This window comes from Camelina sativa, chromosome 5, assembly GCF_030686135.1.
Source record: "Camelina sativa cultivar CO46 ecotype springtype chromosome 5, ASM3068613v1".
Taxonomy (NCBI): domain Eukaryota; kingdom Viridiplantae; phylum Streptophyta; class Magnoliopsida; order Brassicales; family Brassicaceae; genus Camelina; species Camelina sativa.
In genome coordinates, this window is record NC_141884.1 from 3,525,970 (window position 1) to 3,552,220 (window position 26,251).

Genomic DNA, 26,251 nt, shown 5'->3' on the forward strand with positions numbered 1-26,251 from the left:
GTTTTATTTATTTATTTCAGCGTTACAGTTAAATAAAAATACATATAGGGAAAAGAGTATTAAATGCATCACGAAATAAATACTATTAGAAAATTTGGCCAAATACATACATGCTATACTTTTACGTACGTATATTGTAGTAATTGACAATATATGCTTCCCGATTCACTTCCTGATTTTTGTTCGTTCTCACATAGTGTAATTGATTACATAGGTTGGTTTTGGTTTTTACACTTTTACTCCATCGAAAACTTTCTTATAGTAACGTTATATAATAAACTATATATGGTTATTTCCGATTTATTCTATACAAAAGGTTTTTCATATATCACTTACAAACCACATAATCCAAGGAAATAATTCGAGGATAGATGGTCATCGCATGTTGACCCGAAAGGTCTAGCTGCATAAGGATTCTTCTCAAAGCCAGAGGATGTAATATCAAACGTCGCAATAAATCAGAGTCTTTTAATTAGTTAGTTTTTTTTTGTTGACAATTAGTTAGTTTTTTCTTTCTTTTTTTCTCCATCTACGTACAAAAAGCTACGTATCAGTTATTTTCTTTTTCCACGGCCGTTAGTTATTTTCCTTATTAGAGATATAATTTGTAGGTAAGGACGCTTTAAATTTGGGATGGTTAGGTAGGCCAACGAAATGAATGTCAATACTCAATCGTGAAAAGATGATTTTAAAAGTTTGATTTAAATCTAACTAATAAACTTTGTAAGCATCAGTAATTGCTGACTACCGACTGAACAACAGCTAAAATACTTGTTATTTTCTTGACATTTTTTTTTATCTTCTCGAAATATTGAGTTTTTCATTCGTATCGAAAACAAACAGTCAAAATAAACGGCAGAGATAACACAGAATTTATAGAAAGATACAATGTATAGTACTGTTGGTTAAGGAGAGGAAGATAAGAGAAGACGTAACGATTTCTATCGCAAATGCACTGAACTTACGCTCTCTTGCCATTTTTCTGTTGTTGTAAAATAAGTAAATTGCTGACATCTTCTAACTTCTATGGCTTTCGGTGAGTATGCAATGAACGTGTCAATTCCGGTTGTTGGTGCTAAAAAAAGAACTTTCGATTTATTTTGGTGTTTTAAGAACTTTCTATATTCAATACATTGGAAAATTTCATGGGACACGAAAATAATACTGACGTTAAGACACGGACGTTCACACGTGTCAGTTATATCTCTTTTTAAGACACAACAGAGAGAAATATAAAATTTAAAAAACTTAATGGGAGTTTATTGTCAACGAACACACACGTACCTTTCTCGTGACCCATTCATTCATTTTATACGGGGACAAACATCGGTTTAAACAAACTGTGTCTTTTAAACTTTTTCTAAACGTTCAACGTACATGCATTACTAGAATATCTCAACAGACTTTTTCCTTCTTTTTTTTCTTTCTTTTGTTAGAAAATCAAAAGATTCTTTCACAACACAAATTTTTGAATACACACAAGAATTGTATTTTCAGGTTATGCATATATCTCAAGAGTCGTATGGTCGTCTTACATGTTTTGTTTCTTATATTTACCGATGTGGAGAGAGAGAGAGACTACCAAGAATTTGACCAGAGAAAATCAAACTTATTCGGACTAATCAAAATAAGTGATCCGTAAAAACAAAAACCGTTATAATTATCTATATTGAATCTTACAAAAACCAAAATCTGAATCTAAGATGAACCAATTTTTATTCTAGACTCATCGTATCTACCATTAAATTTAATTTTAGTTTGATCACTATATTTTTCTATATCGATTACTTTAATAAAATCTTACCATGAAAAACCAAATTGAGTATCCTAAAGCACAGTAGAGAAATATCGAAAACCCTCTTAATAATCGGGTATCGTCAGACTACTATATTCCCACCATTCCATGGCATACAAAGAGTACAGACATGGACTTCGTTTTATTATTAACGACCGAGCAAACTAAGAGAAAACGAATCCAGACCGAATCCATGTCAAAATCAAATGGAGAACTTGTCACGTAAATTAACTCAGAAACTGAGACTTATCTCCACCAAGACTTCGACTGTACAAAAGATGAAGAAGATACCAACGATCAAATGGTTTACTTCTCTGCATATGTGTTTGAAACCTGTTCTTCATCTCCGGTGCTTGTTTTCAGGATGTGGTCCGAGTTAGCCTCAGGTGTGTCTTCTTCACTCGGCGGTACAAGTTGCCAGAACATTCCTAGATACTTGTCCCATTCCTCTACAATCATTGCTCCTTTGCTGCTACCCGTTTTCTCCTATCATAATAGAGCGATTCATGAGATGATTTCAGATGATTTGTATCCGTGAAGAGACGGGAAAGAGAGAGAGAATTAGTTAGTTACCGAATGAGCTTGGATCAGGCTCTTAAGCTGTGTTTGTCCCACTGGTGAAGTCACTCTTTGGATCTTCACTATCTCCTTGTTCACCTGTTCATTGCGTTTATTTCAATGTTTCACAAACTTTAGAGAAAATATTTTCGAGATCTATTAGCAGACTTTGTAATGTTAAACCTTAGGGAGGAGTGTATTGTCCTCGTCAAGGATATATGCCAATCCACCTGTCATCCCGGCCGCTACATTTCTACCAACTCTGCAGTTTCAGAGAGAAACGATTATGACATATCACATACGGCGTTTAAGACATTATTAAGTTCTTGGTTCTGGTTTCGGGCTCAAGGCCGAGAAAATGAGGCGTTACTTACTTCCCAAGTACAACGACACAACCACCAGTCATATATTCACAGCAATGATCTCCAGTGCCTTCAACTACAGCTTGAGCTAAAGAGTTTCTAACCGCAAATCTCTCTCCTGCTTTGCCTCTGACAAATAAGAAACCACCAGTTGCACCATACAGACAAGTGTTTCCTACGATAGTTGCGTCTTCAGGACGAAAACCAGTCGATTCCACTGGCAATATCACAACTTCACCTCCGGCCATTCCCTTGTGAGGTAAAAGTGTATATTATGAGACCAATATTCCAAAATATTGTCGAAAGAAAACATTGAATTTGAGACACACCTTTCCCACATAGTCGTTGGCTTCACCCACAAGACGTATATTCATTCCAGGAGTTAGGAAACATGCAAAAGATTGGCCAGCACTTCCGGTGAACCTATAGGGGTACATAGTGGATCGTGAAAGTTTAAAACATGCATATCTCATTATATATCTATTCAAAAATTGGATAGTATTTTCTTACGTTAGGTTCAGTTGTCCAGCAAAACCTGTGTCTCCGTATTTCTTCGCAATCACCCCAGCAATCCGACCGCCAACAGCGCGGTCCACATTGTATATACTCATGGTTTTGTGAACTGTTTTTTCATTCTCAATTGCATCCATTATCTGGGAAGCAACCAAAAAGTAAGTATTAGAGTATTCTTTCATATGTAGAAGAATAATTTACTCTACATACATACAGTAAAACCTCTTTCTTTTAAAGTCTAGGCTCTTCAAAAGTAAAAGCACTCATAAACAACTTAACAAGGTTGCTTTCAGATTTGTGCATAAGCTACATCATAAAATGTTTAGTTCAAGAGTCAACAAGTAAGAAACTATGCGTTACCTCTGGATCCTGAAGTAGAGTATCATCAAGAACAGGACCATTTGAGTGAACCTCCTGCTTCCTAATGGAAGTACTGCTTCGTTTTGGCAGCCCAGCAGACTGAGAATTTTGAAGAAAAAATAAGATTTACACCAGTATAAGTTGCAGGTAGGTGCATGCACGATAAAAACAATAAATACAGTTCTTGACTTACAGATAGAAGATAACTGAGGTCAAGATGAGTTTTTACGAGAGAGATATCCCTAGGCTTTAGCAGATCTGTCCGCCCAATTATATCGTCCAATTTTTCATATCCCAACTGAGCTAGTATGCCCCTCACCTATGAAATTTAGATGAAATATTAGGTGCTAAAACCAATAAAAATTATATATAAGTGAAATTTTCTCGAAGATTACCTCCTCTGCAATATATAAGAAGAAATTGACAAGATCACCGGGAAGACCAGGGAAACGTGCACGCAGTTCCTCTCTCTGTAACCGAAATTAGGAAAATCTTAGCAGAAATTGGTTATCAATTGGAAAAATATATATTAACAGCTAAAAAGAGAGTCCAAATTACCTGACTGGCAACACCAACGGGGCAGTTATTAGTGTGGCAAATACGAGCCATAATACACCCTGTGGCAATCATGGCCAGAGTACCAAATCCATACTCATCAGCGCCCATAGCTGCAGCTATCAACACATCAACACCACTCTTGAACCCACCATCAACCCTGATAATGACTCTTTCCCTGAGTCCATTTCCAATGAGAGTCTGCAAAAGATTGAATCTTAGCCATTAATAGACATCAAGGAGTTAATAAGAGACTACACAGAAAAAATGAAGCTGATAAACATGGCAAACCAAAATGAAAAAAAACAAATTCTCACTATGAAGGTATATATACCTTCTGGGTTTCAGCTAGTCCAAGTTCCCACGGGCCACCAGCATGCTTTATGGAACTTATAGGGCTGGCTCCAGTTCCACCATCATACCCTGATATCTGTAAACAAAGAAGCAAATCCATAATTGTACACCTATGTTTCTGTAACTCAAAGACACAATTGAACATATACATAAAATTTGAAAAATGGAATAAGGATCGTTAATAGATAAACTAGAAGAGGCGTGGAAGTGGTCCTTGAAGCCAAGTTTATACTGATTATATATCTTGTCATAGAATTGCATGTCTTATTAGCTAAGATGTTGAATAAAGAATTGCATAATCTGAAGACTAATATATACGATTCTCTAATATCAAATTTCTCACAAACTCTGAAGTGCATACCTGTATGATATCAGCATTAGCCTTCGCTACTCCTGAGGCAACTGTTCCTATTCCAGCTTCTGATACAAGCTTGACTGACACTTTAGCCTTGGGGTTGACCTGATTATTAAAATTTGTTCAGAGGGAGCCCTGACTCGAAAAGTTGGTAAGAAACTTGCAGTCAAAGAAAAATACCTGATGGAGATCAAAGATCAACTGTGCCAGATCCTCTATGGAGTAAATATCATGATGTGGGGGTGGGGAAATAAGCGGAACTCCTGGTTTAGAATTTCTGAGTCTAGCAATATATGCGCTAACTTTTTTCCCAGGAAGTTGGCCACCTTCACCAGGCTTCGCTCCTTGAGAAACTTTGATTTCCAACTGGTCCGCATTAACCAAAAACGTCGGGGTGACACCAAAACGTCCTGAAGCAACCTATGAGAACACAAAAGGTCATTTTGATGTTTGAGAAACATTAGACTGAGTATACATAGACTGTACACATGAAAATATGAAATGTCCACTAGTCTAGTTGACTTCCGCTACCTGCTTAATAGCACTTGTTGCTGTATCCCCATTTCGAAGACCTTTAAGATGCGGCAGTGTTGAAGAATATCCATCAACAACATCTGTAAGCGGCTTCCAGCGGATCGGATCCTAGAAAGATAAGACGATGAATTTTTAGCTACTATGGTGGTAAATTCTGCATTCTGAAGTTAAACAAAATCTGAACTAGACAATGAGTATTACCTCGCCTCCTTCACCTGAATTGGATTTTCCGCCTAATCTGTTCATTGCAATAGCAATTGTCTCATGAGTTTCTCTTGAGATTGCTCCAAGAGACATGCCACCTGTACAAAACCGTTCCACAATACACGAAGCAGGCTCAACCTTCCCAACCGGAATAGGCTTACGGTCACTTTTGAACTCAAGAAGATCGCGGAAAACCTACAGCAAGAATGTACAGAAATAATATTCACTTGTTCCAAAGAACAGACAATCAGATATGAAGATGAGATTATTGCACATACCGTAATAGGACGGTTGGATAAATGTTGCTGATAGACTGCATAGGCTGTCTCACTCTTTTCGCGGACAGCTTTATGAAGTAATTTAGACATTTCTGGGTTGTTTCCGTGATATTCGCCTTTCAAATAACAAAACATACTAAATCAAAGATAATACTAGAAAGCTTCATGGGATAACGAACGGTAGCAATTCAATCCAGTTAAGAGACAGATAAATAGAAAGGTGCGTCTGTGCATGTGCAACCTTGTTATGTAATTTATATACACTTCATAAGCTCTATCTAACTTGACATAGTTGTGCATATATAAAAAGGAAGCAGGAGGGTATGCATTTGGGCATAGACATGCAAGCTCATAACTAAAACATTTCCAGTCCAGAAAAGTACCTCCAGGCCTAAATTGAATGAAACCAAAGTTCTCTAGCCGTTTGGCTGTATCCTCAGAAAATGCCCTCACCCAGAAAGTTAACGTCTCCCTAGCCAGCTGAAAAATATAGGAGAAATTAGGAACTAGATGCTATTTTTGTAACAGAAACAACTTTAAATTGGGCAAAAATATAATATGAATATGAGAAGCATTGAACAGTAGACGAGATCTCAGTCTTTTATAAGAACCTTCAACATGAATAAACTCAATACTTCATAAGTATTCACAAACAATTTAGGGAGAAGAGTACAGTTCCTGCCTTCAGAGTTTCCCATTGAACTATATGTAACTCCACTCTAGCTCTGATAATTATATTTCTCAGCAACAGTTTAGCTATTCATCTGTTAAAACTAGTCGTTTATTTAAAACTAAAGCAACATCAAGAGAGAAAAAGAAAAAGAATACCATGCATAAAAGCCTATTACAGAAGCCAAAAAATTGTGTGCATATATTAGTATAGTGTTATAGATGAAATAGCATCTAAACTGAGGTCCAGAACCTAAACATCTAAGAGGGATTAAGTTGATATCGGAAAATAATACTCCAGTAACATATATGTACTCAAACAAGGCAACTCATCGAATATCTTAGTATAAAAAGGTTTAGGGTATGCTGACCTCATCCAAAGTTAATCCACCAATTTGAGATGCACTACCACGGAACGAAAATTCAACAACCTCATTCCCCAATCCATAAATCTCAAATATTTGTGCTCCACAATAACTGAAAAGAAAGAGCTCAGGTGTTAACAGATACAGTGATAAGGTCAAAAAACGAAATAGATGGTTCAGAAACTGAACCTAGAGAATAACGAGATGCCCATCTTAGAGAGAACCTTGAGAAGACCAGTGTTAACAGCCTGTGGTAGCAATTTAAAGAATCTTAGGATACCTTTCTTCCAATACTTATAAAGACGGTTGCGGTATTACAACAGGGAAAGATTACAATCAATTTGGCAAACAATATCCGCATGCAAGAAAGAGATCGAACGGCTTATCACCACTCGAATTTTTTTTCTGTCAATAGTTGGAAGTTGTCTGACCTTACGATAATTCTTTTGAGCCTGTTCCATAGTTACAGTAGGCATTTTTCCGTTTCTCATCATGTTCACGGTCTTGTTGCTCAGACGCCACTGTCTACATGTCTCCAGTGCTAGGTACGGGCATATAGCACTGAAAATGGTTATAGACATAGCTCCGTATCATTATCAATAGTGTTATCAACAGTTGAGGAAAGCACTCTCAACTCATCAGTCAACTTAAAATTAAGAATACAAGCGTATTATAAACTACGTAAGAGTAAACATGAGTGTATTATAGATAATGCTAGCATTTGGCATAAAAGACTGAAAGAGAGAATAAACAATGTAAGGAAGGACTCCACGTGACTTGCTTTTGTACGTAAAGAAATAGGGTGAAAGATTCAATGAAAAAGAAAAGTAGAAACCTTGCTCCATATCCAATCAAACAGGCAAAGTGATGCGTACTAAAGCACTGAGCTGTATCTGCAATTATCGAAGCTGACATCCGAAGACCATTCTGAATCAGATGTTGGTGAACAGCACCGATAGCCAACAGCATTGGAATTGCAGGTCGAGTTGGTTCCTGAAAAAGGGATAGGCTGCTGATTTAGGAATGGACAGTGAAGTTACAAATAAAAGATAGCTAGAGAAGAAAATAGCACCCAAGTACGACCCTGATAATGAGCTTCAGTTTAACGAAAAACTTGTAATAACTGAAGGAAACTGGATAGCAGAGCAGCATACAAAGACTAACAGCGAGAATACATAACAGAACACTGCTCTACGGATGCCAACAATAGCAGTTCACTAAAAAAAAATCATCAATGCAACCAGAAATATGGAATTTGTAAGTTCTCATTATAACTTTCTTTCCCTCAGCAGTTCCAATTTTGGCATGAACAAAAACAAAATGCTGCTAGTTCAGCAAGAAAGCCTAGAGCATAGCTATTAGTAGACCAAAACTTAAATGTAAAAGGAGGGCACTGTAAGAGGTGATAATCATACATTTACATATCATACATCTAAATTCACTATTGAACGCATACACTTGGAAAATTGTATGTACCGGATTATCAGATCTGTCTGAGAGAACAAGCACTTGGGAACCATTGCGAACCGCTTCATCTGCAGCTTCACAGAGTTTTAGAAGACCCTTCTTTAAAGATCCTTCAATTCCTCTATGAATGTCAAAAAATGTGGGCAAGACTTGAGATTTTAACTGTGGATCGCTGAGCAAACCCTCAAGCTCCCGTTCATTTAGTACAGGACCAGACAAAACGACCTGCTCATGAAATCACAAGTCTTGACAAATATGAAATCTCGCAAAAGCCAAATATTTCTAAGGCAGTACAAAATCAAAAATTTAGGCACTCTGACCTGTGAAACATTCTGAGGCCCAACCTCCAATATATTTCCACGCTTTCCAATATTAACTTCGAGTGACATGACCAATCCTTCTCGAAGAGGATCAATAGCTGGATTTGTAACCTGCAAGTAGACCATGTGAAGAACAACAAAGGGAAGGAGCATTACAAGGACAGTTCAATAATCTACCAAGACAAATCATGCATTTCGTTAACCTAGATCAGACGAAACAACCAATTCAAATGCCCTCTTATGAAATGTACAAACCTGAGCAAACCGCTGCTTGAAATAATCATAAAGCATATGCGGCTTTTGAGACAATACTGCCACTGGAGTATCATCCCCCATGCAAAACGTAGGTTCTTTTCCTTGTGCAGCCATCGACTCAATTACCATTTGAACATCTTCACTCGAGTAGCCAAACGCCCTAGTTCCTCATAGTCAGATATATCATGAATAGCCAAAATTAGTGTCTAATTCGTCACAATGCAAATCATCGAATTCTGCTGGTGAAAGCCACTGATGAATTTTGTAAAAATCAACTTCACAACAGATGTTACTAAGAGTTAAGAAAAGATCAGTGCTCTGATTTTAGATAAATCACCACAGCAGATGATGGGAGCATAGAACAGACAAAACAGAAAGGCTTACTGTTGGTGTCTTAAGGTCTCGTCAGTCTCCATGATTGCTGACGAAAGAAAACTAGAAGGCCTCAGGTTTCGCAAGTTTTCACTAACCCACTTTCCATATGGGTTATATGATGCAACCCGCTTCTTTACGTCTGTGTTTTCATATACCTGAACTCACATATTAATAATGAGATACAAAATAAAAAAAAGCACGAGTGTTAACAAATAATGAGAACAATTAAACCGTGATCTGGTGCACCAACCTGTCCACTCTCTAAGTCAACAGATATCATCATGCCAGGTCCTAGACGACCCTTCATGGTGACTTTTGATTCATCCATTGGAAGAACTCCGACCTGTATAAAGGCATGACTTAGCAACTCTTCTGCAGCCGAGATATAAAAATATTGGTGACAGAGCCCCTGTTTATTAAAACCCATCCTCTACTTGCTTAGCAAAGTATTAACTCGGTTTCCTAGAAATCTGTATACAATGAAAATTTTTGGTTTCCTTGAGGGGATTGTAAACACTCCTAGATGTCAGTCTAAATGGTCACTAAGAAACTATCTTATACTGGTCATCGTATCTCAAAAATCAGTTGGAATAACTATTCCAAAACAGAAAAACGAAAAAACTTCCAAAGTGATTAAACAAATTGGTTTTCTGACCTGTCAGGACCTCAACTTTCAAGCATAAGCCAAATGATCTGCTGGCAATCATTACCACCATGCTTAGATGATAAAGAGCACGTACATAGAGTAAAAGACAAAACGCACCTCAGAGGCTACATAAACAACATTATCACTTGTTCGCCAATATCTAGCAGGTCGAAGTCCATTACGGTCAAGGCAAGCTCCAACAGTCTTTCCATCACTGCGCGAAACAAGACAAGATGAATAAGTTTTGGAATGTGAAAGCAAAAGAAAGAAATGCGACAGAACTTCTAGCTAGACTAGCTACCACTTTGAGCGACAAATTAACTTCAGGGTCATTTGCTCTCCAGTAGTCCACAATTGTGGATACCACCAATAAAAGAGCAGGAAAGATCTGAGTGATCAGCACTTACAAGCCTTCTAGAACAGTTGTAAGTAGACATTATTCTTAGTTAAGAAAACTGTTGAGGAATAAGGGCAGCAAAGAGCTTAAATCTTGCATACATGACTAAATTTCCAAGGGCAAGAAACCTCCAGGCAACTAACCTGAACAATACCAAAGCAGGTCCATCCCAGGGCTCCATCTGTCCCTTGTAATAATCATAAAAGTCTACAGCCTGCAATTGAAAAGCAGATAAGAAGCAATTGCAGTTGCAACTATCCATAAAGACCAAAAGAGCAAACACAAATCAATACCTCAGGGTATTTAATCATTAAAGTCGGGTGATTTTTATACGCCTCTGGGACAAGAATCATAAGAGATTCCTCTGGAGTCCGGCCACTTCTTATCAATAGCTGCACAATTTCAATAATATAAATACATTGAATCTTGCAGCAATAAAAAAAAAAGTCTATAACCTAGGCCTTGTGGTTATTCTGAAGAGTGCATAAATGTATGTACTTGCAAAATGAGTTCCTATTTTCATGAAATGCTCGTTTAATATCAGAGAACATTATTTTTTGGTCAATAGTTAGACAAGTTTTAGATATGCAGAATATTGCTTAGTTCCAAACGCAAACAACACTTTCGACGCTCCTTCTTCTTTCCTCCAGAAGGGGATATTACAAAGGGAATCACAAGAGACAAACAGAAGTTTGGAGGTTAGATGACTCATACCTCTGCTGCACTGTCAAGGTTAGCGGAGTCCGAAGCCTTTGGATTGCTAATTGGACGGATATCATTTTCACGTCCATGCCAGACAGGTGATCTTAGAGATGCTTCTCGTGATGTCATCCAGTTTAGGTTCCCCTGCAAAACTTGTTCGGTTTCAGTGACGAGGACCTAGCTTAGTCTTAGATCCAGCAAAGCAATTGACCAGAAGAGAAACATAACCTGTATGGTATTGATCTCCCCATTGTGTCCAAGAAACCTCATGGGTTGAGCAAGATGCCATCTGGGACTGGTATTTGTGCTAAATCTTCTATGATAGATGGCAAAAGCAGATTTATATAGATCATTTTGAAGGTCGGGGTAAAATAACCCAAGAACTTCTGACCGAAGCATTCCCTTGTAAACAATGGTCTGATTGGACAAGGAGCTAAAGTAGAGCTCAGAGGCCCAACTTTCAGAAGCAACTGCTCTTTCAATCAGCTTCCTGCAAAGGTAAAGTTCTCGTTCAACGTCGTCTACTTTATCGTCTTTGACAATTCTAACAAAGACCTGTTCGGTGTTTGGCATTGTCTGTTTTGCATTATGACCCACAATGGACGGTTCTACCGGAACATCTCTCCATCCAAGCACTTCCAGGCCCTCTTTCTCAAAAATACTTGTAATCACTGGAGATAAATTTTAAACATGATTTAGCAAAGGAAGATATTACATGTTAAACATAGAAAAAAAAAACATAGCTTGGAGTGGATACCAGAGCTGCAATTTCACAATCAATATGCATAATACAACTATAATATGTTCACCTTTCTTAGCTTCTTTCCTAATGTTTTCATCTCTCGGTAGGAACAGCATTCCAACACCCGTATGCGTCTTATCGAAAGAAGCCATTCCTTGCTTCACAGCCCATTCGTTAAACAGATCCCAGGGAATAGAAGTCATCAAACCAGAACCATCACCCGAAGTATTATCAGAACCACAACCTCCCCTGTGTTCCATACAACCAAGTGCTATAAGGGCATCATTTACAATATTATGTGTAGCCTTATTCTCCAAGTTCGCGATAAACCCAACACCACATGCTCCCCTTTCTGATATTATATCTTCCAAGTATGCCACCTGCGACGATGCAATTAAAACAAAATTAAAAACCCAGCGAAAAATCATATCAAACGTCCGTAACTAAACCTATTGCAAGTTTCCAAGTTCAAGACTCGAACAAAAGTTTCGTATACCCAAAAAGTCAAAACCAAAAACCTAAATCAACAGCACATGAATATGCAAGTATCGCCCAGAACTACGATTACCTCAGGTTTCAGATCAGAAAACGAAGCCGATGAATCACCAGCGGACCGGTCAGAATTAAGGATCGCTTTAACCGACAACGGAGACCTAAGGGAGGACTTCAGCAGTGGACTGTAGCCGCGAAACCCGGAGAGTTCGTTACGCCGTTTACTCCCTTTAGAAACACAGTAGGATCCGACGAAGTCAACAGAGAAGAGAGCCTTAGTAGGACTTAATTTAGCGGAGGAGAGAAGCCGGGAAAGAGAAGACGAAGCTCCGGCGGCGCCGGGAGACTGTAGCGCCATGGGTTAAAGCTCCTAAGATGACGAAAACAAACGCCGCGAGCCGATCGGGTTTCGAACTCACTACTTACTCTTTCTCTCCGTGCGACTGTTGCCGTTTTTTTTTTCAAAAAAGTCAATACAGAAGCAAAGATTTATCCCCTGCGGTGGAGTGTACGGAACACCGGAATCGCTGAGAAAAATCCAAAACGGTGGTTGTTGTTTCAGATCACGGCACGAGAGAGTGATCAGTGAGAGAGAGAGCTCGACGACTACGCAGGGGACTCGAATCGCCGTCGCTGTTTTGGTTGTTGTTGTTATTGTAAAAGGTGATGGACTGATCTCTTCTCTTGTTTTTTTTATTAGCTTTCAAACGCGATCGCGTCTTTAAAAGAATTAGCGGTGCGTTTTGGTGACGCATGTGTGTGTGCCTTTACAGATACCAGAACGATTAAATGAATAATTAATATGTAAACAGTATAAAATTAATGGCAAGTGCTTGGTTTAATTCAAACAATACGTAATCACATATTTGTAAAACCTAAATTATTTAAGCGTTTAAACAGTCGTTAATGTAATTGTATACTATATAGTTTATGCTATGGGGACAAATGGGGCAGAAGAAAACAAGAGATGATTCTCTTCAAGTTTTCTTGACAGAAAACGACAACAACAGCAATAGTTAGAACTTGGGAAACAATTATTGGAATCTTTTTACTTCTTATTTCTTTATTGAAGAATACAAAAGATATCAATATATCATCATCACATACGTAACTTACATTGCCCAAATATTTGTGTTATCTTTTACAAAGTTTTTGTGCTTCATGTCTTATTCAGCATCCCATTACTAGACCAAGAAACTTTCAATTTTTAGAGAGAAAAAAAGTTTTAATTTCTTTTGCCAGAATCTTTTCTGTTTTTGAACGAATCTTTTGGTTGGTGCATCAAAGATACTTAGTTACCATTTTTAGAATAATCAAATCACATTTGGAATTCTAAACTGTATATATCACCACCCACTTCAACTTTTTTTTTGTGTAGTTGACGGATTTACTTTTAGTGTAAATGTATCTGTAAATTGTATCTTAAACCCCCACTTTTTTATTCTTTTTTTGCTGTTTAAAACATATTAGTGGAAATTATGTAACTTTCAAACATATTAGTGGAAGAAAAATCAACCACCATATTTAATTTTCAAACCACTTTATTTAAAGAATTTCCAAACAAGAAAATCATATATCTTGTATAATGAAAGTTTTTCTGGTTGTTTTGTTTAAGGTTACATAACAACAGTATACAAGGAAAAAAAAAAGAATAAGAATAAGTTATTGCTATGGATGTTAACTGATTACAAAGATTAATACAAAAATCAGAAAGATCTATAAAATTTGAAATAAACAAACAAAATGGGATTCATACTTCATACTTGGCAAGGTCGTCTGTTTGCAGAGCCTTTTTGCCAAAGTATTTTGTATGTAAATCATCTTTATCCTTCTTTCTTGCGACACAAGAAAGTTAAAGATCCCAGAGACAATATAACCCCTTCTCAATTGTCATCTGTGAAGACTTTGAAGATAAAGTCACGGAAACGCCTCGAGTATTGTCTTGGATCAACCGCAGATATAGAAGAAGGGTCATACTGTATGCTCTTGTACGCATGTTCAAGCTTCTTGCTGATATCATAATCTTGAAGAATGTCAATTATACCAAATATCATCACCACTTCGTAGAACTCTCCTGTAGGTTCTCCCACAAGCTGAAGCTCACAGTCGTTTTTTCTCATCGTTCTCTCTGCACGCGCTGGCATGTTGGTCCCCAGTCTAATACTTGCCCACCTGCAAGTACAAACATATCCAACATCCATGTTGATGTGTTTCTGTTTTGAGTTTAAAAGTGTTGCTATTGATCTCTTGTCTTGTGTTACCTTGAAGGATCTAAAAGAAGCTGATCAACCTCTGCCCTAGAAAGACGAGGGCCTGATTCTTCTTCTGATTCACCTGTAGATAAAGAAACAATCATTTTGCTTCTGTAAACTATTCAATTTTTTGCTGATGGAAAGAAAACATATTTTTGAATTGACAAATGCTAACCAATAGGTGTCCGAGCTCCCGAAGGAATCAGCTCTCCAGCGACGGAAGCTTCTCTGAAGTGAATCCCAACTAGAAGACTGTAATCCATTATTCTCTCTTGTTCTAGAAACTCGCAGTCTTTATCGATTTGCCTGTAATGTGAGAAATGAGCCATGAGAAATGGGGCAAGCGCAAACAAACTTTTGTAAAAGTAGAGTGTAATGGTTTTTGACCTGATGAATTCTTGGTACCATACTTTCTGCAATCTGAAGATAAAATTCAAGTCGAGGTCTTTCAAGATCGTGTTTGAATCGATTTCTGATTCAGGTTTGTCAGTTGTACGACCAAGAGAAGATCCTTTCAGATCAAAGCGTCTGTGAACAGAGTACTTAGAACAAAACAGATTACCCATAATGACGAATCGCACCTGCATTATATGTAGACCAAAAGGTATTAATCCAAATCGATCGTCTCAAAAGCCATGCCAAAAGAAGTGTTAACTTTTTGTATCTACCTTCTTTTGGGTTGGTCCATTCAATTTCACACAGTGTAGACCAAAGAATCTGATTACCAAAGAGTTCTCAAATGCTCGAACATGGTTGTAATATGCTGCAAGCATCCTCAGAAGCACCTACATTAAGAAGACAAAAAGAAAGAAAATGGTTTCAGTAAATGCAGTCTGAAATCTCGGTAATAGCAAGCCAACACTTTATAACCGGTAATATGAAAAGAACTCACTTTTGTTTCCGACTTCTTCATTGTTTTTATCATGTAGCGATCATCGTTTGTTAAATAAAAAAAGCTCCCACTTTTGCCAGGGGATGATAGTTCTCGAAGGGCATCATTCCCACAAATCGATAACATGTAATCAGCTGGGTCTACTTTGAATAGCTTCCTCAAGCTCCTGGGAATTAAATCATAAGCAAAACATGTTAAAGCATACAACAGAATTTGTATATATGTGAAATAGATAAAGGGATTTTTGGGTCTAACCTGAAAACTAGTGGGCAATAATCTTTCCATTTGAATTCAGTAGATTGATGTGGAGGAGTGTACTTGGTTCCTTCACGCGGAAACCTCCTCCATATCTTATCTTTTGGATCGAAAGCTGAAGGCTTCAGATCAAGAGATGCCGCTGGAGCTTGTCTTCCAACAGAATGCCTGCGGGGAATAAAACTCACTAAAAATGACAACAAAAACACAAGCATGTGCATATATATACCAACAAACTTCAAATTGTAAAACTAAGGACACAGTCTCTCTTACCTGATTCCTAATTGCAGATTAAGCATAAGATCGTAATTGCGATGGCCTTTGGATATTGTCTCCCCTTGCTTCCGTCCTGCTTTTGGAAGTTTCATAGGCACAGGGCTCGACTTCAGGCTCTGAAGGCCTTCAGCGTCCAATCTCATCAGCTCTGCATCCAATTCCTTCCTCATATCGGTACCTCCTTCACCGATTTCGTTCCCCCACATATTCATCTTCTCAAACGCTCTATCTACGCCAACACTTACCCTCCCATCAACAGACATCCTCCTAGGCTTCTCTACACGCTTGGAAGAATTCCAAACAGATAGTTTCTTCTGTGAAGGCAACGTCGGAACCCTTTCTCCGCTGCAGATACTGTACTCACTCAGATTATTAAACAGATCTTTAGGATCCCAGTCAAGATTCCCTTCATTTCCTGACGGGTAATAAGTACCATTCATTTCCTCTGGATCCTTAGACCAATGGCCAACATAGAAACTTCCATCGTCCCATTTATATGTCCCATTCCCTCTAGGGAACTCTTCATCCCAAAACCCGTCGTATCTATTTCCATTTGTCCAAACAAAACTCCCTTTGCCACATATCGTACCATTCTTCCATTCGCCAATGTAATAGCACCCATCGCTCCATTGGTACTTTCCTTGACCTTCTTGCAAACCTCTCCTCCATTCACCATCATAAGCATCTCCATTTGCAAAACTCTTGACGCCATGTCCATGCTTCAGGTTCATCACCCACTGACCTTTATAAGCGTCTCCACTCGGACCCGTGTATGTGCCAATACCATCCATGTAACCACTTTTAAACTCTCCTTCGTATGTGGCACCAGATGGCCACCCGAACTTTCCATTCCCCATGGTTTTCCCATTGTACCACTCACCAATGTACATGCAGCCGTCTGTCCAGAGGTATTTTCCATTGCCATGAGGAAAATTATCATACCATTGACCTGTGTAGTAGTCCCCATTGGGAAGCACCCTCTCAGCATGGTAGAATTCCTCAGTGCTGCTCCTGTCAGTGGTGGTCTCATCGTCATTCTCATCAATTGTAGTATCGTTCTCTGAATGTGGTGCTATCGATACTGTTCCAAAAACGCTATTTGCCCGCTTCTTTGCTTGCTGGGTCTTTCGCATGGTCACCTCCCATGCTTTTAGAACATAGCTTTGGTCCTTGCTCATTGTGTTAAACTAAGGAAACTTTCTATCTTATAAACCTGTAAGCTATCAGTACCTAGAATACCCTCATAAGATACGTCTAGATAACAATCCTAAAGATGTACAAATACCCAAGAGATCAACAACATATGTCCCATTGGTCATTTTCTTTTGCCTCAGCGAGTTTTTGTGATCTCAATGTAGCTGAGTCGGAGGCAAAGAGCTTATTCATATTGCAGCATTATTGGATTGAATGATAGATTCTCTAGACCATGTTTTCAAACCAAAGAAAGAAAAACAGAGAAAAAAACCAATCGCCAAAAAATAGTTAAAAGGGAAAAAACGCCTCCGAGATTTCATCTTTTCTTATCAGTTTTCAAAACTAATTTTGACATTCGAAGAAAGGACTCGTTCATGTCCTCAAACCAATCAAAGCCTTGAAATTTAGAGAAACAAGCACGACCCCCAAATTTTCTAAAATTAGCTTCTTCTCCTTGCCACCCACTAATACAAAAGACATATTTTTTTTTTTACAAAAGACATTGAAACATATTTTTTAAAATGGACCCATTTAGACTAATTAGTTCCCCAATCTGAATTCGTTAACTTAAACTCAGTGAAAAAAATACAGAGTTCCCTTTAAACTCACTGACGCATTCTGTCGAACAACATAAGTTCATTACTTTCTCTTTCAACAATCAATCAACTAAAAGAGTGAAACTTTCCATATATTTCACAAACACGCATAATCAATCAATCCCCAATACAAATTCAAACAAAGCAAAGCTCGAAAAGGTCAAACGATTAGAGTCATATCTTGTTAAGCTTGGCGAGGAGGAAAACGGTGGCGGAGGTGACGGCTGGGATGAAAATGTCGTTGGATAGGGACGTCGGAGCTATACGGTTCTTGATGAAGACGGCGAGCGCAGGAACTCCGAAGATGAACAGAAGAAACTCTTTCACTCCTCCAACGCCGGTGAAACCAGCTCCGATCAATACCTCCTGAAGAAGCTTCTGAAACTCGTCCTTCGATAGCTTCTTCCCCTCCCCGAGATTGTGTCTCTACGAGACCGAACCAAGATCATTAATTAAACCAATTGGTTAACGGTTAACACATTAAGTTTCAATTGTAATCTTATTTCGGTTTAGAGTAAACCAAGTCGAAGACTCTGTACGTAACAGAGAGTTTTACCTCATAAGCTTCTTGTAATTTATCAACACTTGGCACCTTAAGTTGCGTACCACCGAGTCTTCTGTTGATTTCTCTGTCGCACCAAATAAATATAATCATATCACATGTATAAATATAATATCATTTATATACCATAATCAAATTATCTTGATGCCGACTAATTTGGCTCGAGTCTTTATCATTCTTTTATTTTAATTTTTATAGCTTTGACTTACAAACCGTCCGGACCAAAACTATAATAATTTTGTGGTGTCCAAACTCGAGTTTTAGGGAGACCAACTAATCGTTATTTTAAAATAGTTGTATACCCGAATCTAACTGTTCTCGATACCTATCGTGCTTATTAAATTCCGTAAAAAAAAATAAAGATGATAAGAAGAATATTATTTTAAAAAATTACTCGACAGCTTCAGCAACAATGCGATAGAAGTCGCCAAAAGACCATTCTTGATCGTCATTTTGTTCTTCAAAGCGTTTGCGGTAGCAATTTTCAGCCATTGCTTCCAAGTCTTTTACATCTACCTCTCCTTTCCCTTTTGCTTCATTCCGTAATTAAGTTACCCCGGAAAAAAAATATATATTGTTAGTTGAAATATATGATGTATTCAATCTTTATCATATAGAAAAGAAAAGATATATGTGTATGTGTATTTATAAATGAATTCAATAGAAGACGTGATTTTGTGGGAGAAAGAGAAAGGACGAACCGGTATTGAGAGCTTGACCCATATTTGTGATATCTTTCTTTTCTTTTTCTTGCATGTTTTAACAAATGCGAAGGATGATAATATTGAGAAACAAATGATGGAGATGTGACCTTGTGACTTGTGAGGTGGGCTCAGTATCTTGGCATTTCCTGATCGATAAGCCACGTACCGGAAGCGTGACAGTTTAACATAAGGATCTGTAGAAAAAGTTTTAGTCCATTTAATTTCATATTATATGAAAATCTTATTTTAATTTATTTTATGCACAGTTCAACATTAGTTATATGATATCTCATAATTATCAACTGTTTACTGCATTATGAGATGTAGAAATATAGTCACAGTATTAATTTGAAAGCCAAAATTTAGTAGAGTAACTAAAGTGTTGATGATTCAGTTTAGCAAAAAATCAAGGTTGAAAAGGCATGGAGAGATCTTTTCATTAAAAACACATCAGAGATTATTGACCAAAAATAAAAATACATTTGTGTTAAAGAAAATTAAAAAGGCTAAAAATGATTAGATTTGGAAATGAGCATATGGAAGTAGGACACTTGGAGAAACTTCACATGCCAGCACAGAGAGATAACGTATTTCTATGTTTTAGCTGACACGATAGAGATTTACACCCCATCCCCTCGTCGAGTTTGAGTCACTCACATCTTCTTCTTTGGACTCTTGCGGGACATTTAGATTTAGAACAACGAATGAGTTCTAAGCAAGTACTAAACCTAAGAATCCAGCACCATCATCATTCATGGTAGTAATTATTCGTCAAAAGAAAGTAACAAAAGTAATTGCACCGGATAGTTTTCAAATAAAATACTCCATGGTAACGAACGGATAATGAATTTTTTTGTTTGTCAATAGGTTGAAAACACGTTGATGACCCAAAAAAAAAAAAAAAATGGTTGACACGTTCTAAACCAGCTACGGCAAACACATCCATCCGGACCGAACAAACTCAAAACGCAACACTTGTCATCGATCAAACAAAAAATTGAACTCAACTCTGATCACTTTTCTCTAATCTCAATCATCACCACGTCAGCACTTCCCGCCTTATAACAAGGCAATCAACTCGCAAATCAAATCACAAAAGCCCTCTAAAAAAGAAAAAGAAAAAATATATATTATCCCTTAAAAGACAAAAAGAAAACGGACAACTGTGTTCAGAGGGCCAGGCTTCTCGAAAACTCAGCCTCCTCTCTGCAAACTTCTCGAACCCCCACCTCACTCTCTCTGTAACCAAAAACATCAATCAAAAATATATTTTTCCTAGTCTGTGAGATTTGTATTCTCTTGTTGGGTTCTTGTTGAATACTACTACTCTCGCTAGATCGATTATTATTAGGTGAAAGGTTTTGTTTCAAGAAACATGGATAAGGATAAAAAGACCGTGTTTACGTTCGAAGACGATGAAGATCTAGAAGAGAGCAGCAAGTACGAGAACGACAGTGAAACTGATCAAAGCGATCTCGGAGATCTTCCTGGTGATGCTGATCGTGACGACGACAACGATGAACCTTTCATCTCCCAGGTTCAATGGCCTCAGAGCTTTCGGTAATTCTTTCTTACATTCTCTTCGTAAAGCTCCAATCTTGAGGGAGATCATGTAATGATGAACACACTGTGATTATGTAATTTTGATTGGTTCTGTTTTTTTTTTTTCAGGGAAACGACTGATTCATATACGATTGCTGCATCACCGATCTTTGGATCTCTGAGGAGTAATCCACCGAGTTTCTATAGAGCGAGCAGAAGTAATCTAGGAAGTCAATTAGATGTTGGATCAAAAGCACCTTTACTCCCTCAGAGGACTGAAGAATATGACAAAGCCTCAGTTACACAGTCAGTTTGGTCTCATAAAGGCTCCTTTGCTGAGGAAATGGCCATTGGTGGCTTTGGTTGCAGCTTCACTCAGACCATTTTCAATGGTAAATTACAAAAATGATTATGATTTCTTGGGCTTATCAGCAAAATATGTGTAAACTCTGTATTTGTTGGTTGCAGCAATTAATGTAATGGCTGGAGTTGGACTTCTCTCAACACCTTTTACAGTGAAAGAAGCTGGTTGGGCTAGTATGGTCATTCTTCTCTTATTTGCTGTTATCTGTTGTTACACTGCTACTCTGATGAAAGAATGTTTCGAGAACAAAACTGGCATTATCACTTATCCTGATATTGGAGAAGCAGCTTTTGGGATCTATGGTCGTATTCTTATCTGTGTAAGTTGTTTTAGTTGTAGAGATTTGGATCAGCTGTTCTGTTTTTTTTTTTATCATTAGCTGCTGCAGCTATAGAATCATAGTTTCTTATGGTTTCTGCAATTGTGTTTTTTGTTGTTGTGCAGATGCTATTGTACACAGAACTCTATGTAAGTGAAGATCTTACCGTTACCAAATTAAAAACTCATAGATCTAAAGCAAGCTTGTTTCTGTCTGAACTTACTAGAGTCTTTGTCAACTTTTTTGTAGTCATATTGTGTTGAATTCATCATTTTGGAAGGGGATAACCTTACGGGGCTTTTCCCTGGTACATCCTTGGATTGGCTTGGGATCAATATTGACTCTAAACATTTATTTGGAATCTTCACTGCTCTCATTGTTCTGCCAACTGTTTGGTTGAAGGACCTCCGCATCATTTCCTACCTCTCAGGTACACTCAAATCAACTGCTTTTTCTTTTTCTTGATATAACTGATTCCTTTTAGTCAAGAATCTTGAATCAGTTTTCACTTGTTTTTCTTCTTGTGATGACATAGCTGGTGGAGTTATTTCAACCGTTTTAATAGCAGTAAGCGTGTTCTTCCTCGGTACAACGGGGGGAATTGGGTTTCATCACACCGGGCAAGCTGTGAAACTGAACGGGATACCGTTTGCTATTGGTATCTATGGATTTTGCTATTCAGGCCATTCTGTGTTCCCAAATATATACCAATCCATGGCTGATAAAACCAAATTCAACAAAGCAGTGATCACAACGTAAATACCAAAAACATCACTCTTCTTATATTAGCTTTTAATGTTTTTTTCTCAATCCTATTCTAAAACTACTAATGATTTTTTTTTTTTTTTTTTGGCTATGTTGCAGTTTCATTTTATGTGTTTTGTTATATGGAGGAGTTGCAGTCATGGGTTATCTTATGTTTGGTGAAGCCACCTTGTCTCAGATTACACTAAACATGCCAAAGGATCAATTTTTCTCAAAAGTGGCACAGTGGACTACGGTCAGAAACCAAAACCGGTTTTATTTCTTTCCATAAATCTTTGGAAGTTCCATTTTACTCTAAAACTCTTTCTTCGTTCTGTTTTGTTCTATTTTCAGGTTGTGAGTCCGTTTACGAAGTACGCTCTCCTGATGAATCCACTTGCAAGGAGTATAGAAGAACTATTACCCCTAAGAATGCAAGAGAACATATGGTGCTTTCTTCTTCTAAGAACAGCACTCGTTGCTTCCTCTGTTTGTTCTGCTTTCCTTATCCCATTCTTTGGTAATAACATTAAGCTAGACAGGTTTTGTTTTTTTTTACTCGGAATGCTCTTTAATGGTCTCAAGACTCATTTTTGTTTTCTTTTGCAATTGGTTGATTTTTCCACATAGGTCTTGTGATGGCTCTTATAGGATCTCTTCTCAGTATACTCGTGGTTAGTTTTCAGTTTTCATCATCTCTCCGCTCTTTCCTTATTGATTAATAATATCCAAAGAACATCATTGCTATCAAGAAACACATTCATGGATCAAAACTCAAAAGTATTTTGTATGATTCAGGCAATAGTAATGCCAGCTCTATGCTTCATAAAGATAATGGGGAACAAAGCTACAAGAACACAGGTAATGTAATTTCAGCATTTTTTTGGTGCCCTCTTCTTCTCAACTTCTTGAAGTAATTTTTTTGGGACTGATGAGTTTTCACTTTCTGTATATGGATTCTTATGATTAACACTGAGTTGTGTGATACAGATGGTTCTGAGTTCGATAATTGTGGCCATTGGGGTGGTAAGTGGGACCTTGGGGACATACTCCTCGGTTGCAAAGATCATTAGGAACTATCAATGAAGAAACTCCAAGACAAAGCCCCATAGTTTCTCTCCTTTTCTTTGAGTTGAATGTTTTATTTTTTGAAGCTAAATAAGTCTCTGATTAAGATTATTAATTTGGATTTAAAAGACAATAAAACTAGTGAAAGGTTTGCTTTCTAGTAGTTTTATTTTATGTTTGCTTTCGTATTTTTGTGTATCTCTTCATTTTTTCTGAGCATCCTTCTCATGAGACATGCATAATAACACAAATAATTTATTTTTTTTTCTTAAATCAAATATTCAGATTTATTAAAAAAAATAGATTTTGAAAACTTTAGAATTTACTAGTTTTAAATTTGAAAATAAAAAAATAATTAAGCGTTAAATTTATAATATATGAAAACATGTTGAATTTATAACACCTCTAACAGAACATAGAAAATTTTATGGACGGATGTAAAATTAGGTTTGTTTTCGTAAACTTAAATTTTTAACACTTATTCTATTGGTAGCCATTAGAAGAACAAAATGAAAATGAATAAAAAAGAACAATACGGAACATAATAAACAATTTTTGAGGAATGAAAGAAAAAAATGCAGAAAAATAACAAAATAATAACTGGTGACCAAACAATAACAATATTTTTTAAAAATATATTAAATATTAAATAAATCAATCAATAAAATAATAATACTACTTTTAATGTATATAAAGTAAATTTTACATTTGATTTTAAAATAAAATTTGTGACTTAAATTTTATATACATCATATTAAATACTGATAGTTAATATTAACCTACAATAAAATTTTAAAATAATTTAAAATATTCTTTAGTGTTTATTTACGATATAAATATCTTTTTAATTTATTTTACTATTCATACAATTTTCAAATAAAATCTTCAGATTAATTTAACATGAAATTCGTATATAAAAAAATTTCTGCCAATATATTGTGAAAAAGTATGAATATTATAGTATTATAAAATTGAAATATTATTAATAAACATAATTTTATTATTTTAAAATAAAAAACGAATTTTAATATTTGTTTTATTTTGTGTTCCATTTGTTCCTCATCAATTTTGGGGAAGAATATTTTTATTTTTTTATTTTTTTATTTTATGAATAATGTAGAAGAATGACGAAGAAATAATATTACTTATAAATAGTAAAAAATTTGAGGAATGAAAAGGAGTTTTACTAACTAGAGTACTAATTGGAGTACGTTACTTTTCAAAACATTGACCAGGAAAGTCATAGAGTCAAAGAGAATGAATGTAGAATTGTGTCCTTCCATGATAGAAGACCATATATATACTTGCCAAAACTAATATGATCCTATAATATCTACAACATAAATTAAAGACGTAGTCCTCCTAGTCATAAAGATTAATTACATGGTGTATACTTTTGTAAGTGTATACTTCCAATAGTCTATATATAATATAATCAGTCTAAAGTCTTATCAAATAAGAAGAAGAAACAAAAAAAAAAAGAACAACAAAAGAAGAAAGGGAGAAAAGTTAGGCTATTATTATAAAAAAATGGCTATCACCATGAAAAAAAACAATTTCATTTGTTTTTACTATTCTCCTCATCATATCTTATGTTAATTGTCGTATGACAACTGGTAGTACTCGAGGTATATTGGTTTCTTCTTATTCCTCACTTTATAATTATATGAATAAAATTGTGTTACGTTTTCAGTGAATGTATATTGGATTCATGTTTTTTTTTTCTTTTATTAAATTAATAGGCTATGGAATAAAGCAAGAATGGTAGACAATGCTTCAAGACACTAGTAGATAGATTATGTCGTGATGGAGAAAACTCATGCCCCCAATTTTGTACAGGCCTTGGTTATGCTGGTGGCAGTTGTGCTCGCGATAAATATGGTCATGCTGTTGCATGTTGTTGTGTCGATTAGAGATAAAATCCAAAATAATTTAATTCAATCAAATTTCTTGGTATTTGCTTGAAAATAACATCATTTTTTCAAATTTTTTGATTAACTATACATAAAATTTGAGCAATAGCTTCTGCAATTTGAACAAAATATAAAACAAAGTCAAAATACTTAATGGATATACTTTAATGAATGTAGAATAAATAGGAGTTTTAGTCCAATACATTTCATGTGCTATAGCTATACGCGGCCGTATATGTTATACTATAATAATTTTATCTAACACAACCTTTGAGAAATTTGTTGGTAGTAAAGAAAAATTGTCTGATGACGATGATGGTTGATATGTCACATGTTCTTATCTATAATTCTGTCTTTTCTGTCCATTTTGGTCTAGAAAGCTGCCATGTTTTTTGTTTTATAGGAACTATCGAAAAATATAAGCAAACCCAACGGAAAAAAGTTAAAGAACAGCTTTTAGAAGATTTCATCACATGAATATATTGACCATGCATATTGTAGTATTATTTAGTATCGATCGTCCATTTAGTAATTTAAACCTAGACGGCCAGACCCAAATATCTCCAGTCTCGTCGTCACCGACATGACTACGTGGAAGGAACTTACGAGACTTGAGGTTTGTCGGTCCTGCTCCGTGTTTCAATACTCACTAAATTTGTTATATAGACCATACATCATAACAAACAAATACTGGGTGGTAATTAATTTGAGGATTCCCTCTGTAAAACTTTTGAAAATAATTTGCCTAGAAGTGTTGCACAAAAATTAAAGTGTGTCAAAAGGCATTTCATGTTTAGCCTTAAACAAAAGAATTAAGGAAGGATGAGATTTTCGGATTCAAATTTTTTTCAGTATCACAAGAAAAATAAATCTAGTATAGATCGAGGTCTGTAGATGATCTCCTCTACAAAAAAAAACTTGTAATGGGACATGTAGAACAAAAAAAAAATAGGCAAACGTTTTGGTCCATATACCTTTATTGACTATAAGGTACATTAATTCGATGACAAAATTAGATTTCTTAACCAGTAATAAAACAGATGGTGACAAGTAAAGATACAGAAGATAATTATATATTAATCTGTCAGTTCACGTTGACAATTTAAATCGGTCTATTGGCCGTGCGAAACAAGCGTCAAAACGTTGGTCATCTTTTTTGGTCAAGAACTCAAAAGATAAGCTCGTTCCAAGCTGATGTTTAATCATTTGATTAGAAATACTATTTTGAATTCAAAGAGGCTATCTCATGTATCGCTGGGATTTTTTTCTTTA

The 26,251-nt window shown here is 36.4% G+C and overlaps 4 protein-coding genes and 1 long non-coding RNA gene across 8 annotated transcripts; 2 read left to right on the top strand and 3 right to left on the bottom strand.

The window, feature by feature from the left end:
* Positions 1-1,846: 1,846 nt before the first annotated feature.
* Positions 1,847-13,223, bottom strand: LOC104785266 (ferredoxin-dependent glutamate synthase 2, chloroplastic). Of its 4 annotated transcripts, XM_087513080.1 has the most exons (35): positions 12,375-12,966; positions 11,874-12,186; positions 11,620-11,735; positions 11,293-11,554; positions 11,077-11,208; positions 10,656-10,754; positions 10,506-10,576; positions 10,267-10,379; positions 10,083-10,179; positions 9,570-9,662; positions 9,329-9,474; positions 8,945-9,104; positions 8,690-8,800; positions 8,379-8,594; positions 7,738-7,895; positions 7,334-7,463; positions 7,092-7,150; positions 6,909-7,014; positions 6,252-6,348; positions 5,869-5,984; positions 5,588-5,785; positions 5,384-5,494; positions 5,033-5,272; positions 4,859-4,957; positions 4,478-4,573; positions 4,147-4,344; positions 3,984-4,058; positions 3,782-3,907; positions 3,589-3,687; positions 3,226-3,368; positions 3,045-3,138; positions 2,728-2,966; positions 2,537-2,615; positions 2,369-2,452; positions 1,847-2,281 (listed from the first exon to the last, which is right to left on the bottom strand). In XM_087513080.1, the coding sequence occupies exons 8-35, from the start codon at positions 10,296-10,298 to the stop codon at positions 2,102-2,104; spliced, it is 3,582 nt and encodes a 1,193-aa protein (XP_087369206.1). In that variant the 5' UTR covers positions 10,299-10,379; positions 10,506-10,576; positions 10,656-10,754; positions 11,077-11,208; positions 11,293-11,554; positions 11,620-11,735; positions 11,874-12,186; positions 12,375-12,966; the 3' UTR covers positions 1,847-2,101. The 4 variants fall into 4 exon arrangements, with proteins under 4 accessions (XP_087369206.1, XP_087369205.1, XP_010508745.2 ...); XM_087513079.1 differs by lacking the exon at positions 10,267-10,379 and having other exon boundaries at positions 12,375-12,984; XM_010510443.3 differs by lacking the exon at positions 10,267-10,379 and having other exon boundaries at positions 11,293-11,735; positions 12,375-13,223.
* Positions 13,224-13,826: 603 nt separating this feature from the next.
* LOC104785267 (phosphatidylinositol 4-phosphate 5-kinase 5-like) lies at positions 13,827-17,426 on the bottom strand. Its single transcript, XM_010510444.2, has 8 exons — positions 15,971-17,426; positions 15,698-15,865; positions 15,443-15,608; positions 15,219-15,335; positions 14,938-15,131; positions 14,726-14,856; positions 14,560-14,632; positions 13,827-14,470 (listed from the first exon to the last, which is right to left on the bottom strand). Exons 1-8 carry the CDS (start codon positions 17,149-17,151, stop codon positions 14,182-14,184), a joined length of 2,319 nt encoding a protein of 772 aa, XP_010508746.1. The 5' UTR covers positions 17,152-17,426; the 3' UTR covers positions 13,827-14,181.
* Positions 17,427-17,711: 285 nt separating this feature from the next.
* On the bottom strand, positions 17,712-19,181 carry LOC104785268 (uncharacterized). Its single transcript, XM_010510445.3, has 4 exons — positions 19,027-19,181; positions 18,720-18,858; positions 18,320-18,392; positions 17,712-18,189 (listed from the first exon to the last, which is right to left on the bottom strand). The coding sequence occupies exons 1-4, from the start codon at positions 19,079-19,081 to the stop codon at positions 17,938-17,940; spliced, it is 519 nt and encodes a 172-aa protein (XP_010508747.1). The 5' UTR covers positions 19,082-19,181; the 3' UTR covers positions 17,712-17,937.
* Positions 19,182-20,116: 935 nt separating this feature from the next.
* Positions 20,117-23,339, top strand: LOC104785269 (amino acid transporter AVT1A). Its single transcript, XM_010510446.3, has 11 exons — positions 20,117-20,589; positions 20,701-20,963; positions 21,040-21,254; positions 21,380-21,403; positions 21,504-21,684; positions 21,790-22,009; positions 22,119-22,254; positions 22,353-22,518; positions 22,629-22,672; positions 22,797-22,859; positions 22,989-23,339. The coding sequence occupies exons 1-11, from the start codon at positions 20,405-20,407 to the stop codon at positions 23,082-23,084; spliced, it is 1,593 nt and encodes a 530-aa protein (XP_010508748.1). The 5' UTR covers positions 20,117-20,404; the 3' UTR covers positions 23,085-23,339.
* An 877-nt stretch (positions 23,340-24,216) lies between these two features.
* LOC147943241 (uncharacterized) lies at positions 24,217-25,052 on the top strand. Its single transcript, XR_015598289.1, has 2 exons — positions 24,217-24,694; positions 24,809-25,052. It is a non-coding gene; the product is annotated as an uncharacterized LOC147943241 (long non-coding RNA).
* The last annotated feature ends 1,199 nt before the right edge of the window (positions 25,053-26,251 follow it).

Coding starts and splice junctions, on each gene's coding strand:
- LOC104785266 (XM_010510443.3), bottom strand. CDS start 12,656: ATGGCGCTACAGTCTCCCGGCGCCGCCGGAGCTTCGTCTTCTCTTTCC. Junction 12,187..12,374: donor TTTCTGATCTGAAACCTGAG/GTAATCGTAGTT, acceptor GCATCGTCGCAG/GTGGCATACTTGGAAGATAT. Junction 2,282..2,368: donor GCCTGATCCAAGCTCATTCG/GTAACTAACTAA, acceptor CTATTATGATAG/GAGAAAACGGGTAGCAGCAA.
- LOC104785267 (XM_010510444.2), bottom strand. CDS start 17,151: ATGAGCAAGGACCAAAGCTATGTTCTAAAAGCATGGGAGGTGACCATG. Junction 15,866..15,970: donor AATCTGCAATTAGGAATCAG/GTAAGAGAGACT, acceptor TATTCCCCGCAG/GCATTCTGTTGGAAGACAAG. Junction 15,336..15,442: donor TGAAGAAGTCGGAAACAAAA/GTGAGTTCTTTT, acceptor TTCTTAATGTAG/GTGCTTCTGAGGATGCTTGC.
- LOC104785268 (XM_010510445.3), bottom strand. CDS start 19,081: ATGCAAGAAAAAGAAAAGAAAGATATCACAAATATGGGTCAAGCTCTC. Junction 18,859..19,026: donor GGGTCAAGCTCTCAATACCG/GTTCGTCCTTTC, acceptor TACGGAATGAAG/CAAAAGGGAAAGGAGAGGTA. Junction 18,393..18,719: donor ATTGTTGCTGAAGCTGTCGA/GTAATTTTTTAA, acceptor TTGGTGCGACAG/AGAAATCAACAGAAGACTCG.
- LOC104785269 (XM_010510446.3), top strand. CDS start 20,405: ATGGATAAGGATAAAAAGACCGTGTTTACGTTCGAAGACGATGAAGAT. Junction 20,964..21,039: donor CACTCAGACCATTTTCAATG/GTAAATTACAAA, acceptor TGTTGGTTGCAG/CAATTAATGTAATGGCTGGA. Junction 21,255..21,379: donor ATGGTCGTATTCTTATCTGT/GTAAGTTGTTTT, acceptor GTTGTTGTGCAG/ATGCTATTGTACACAGAACT.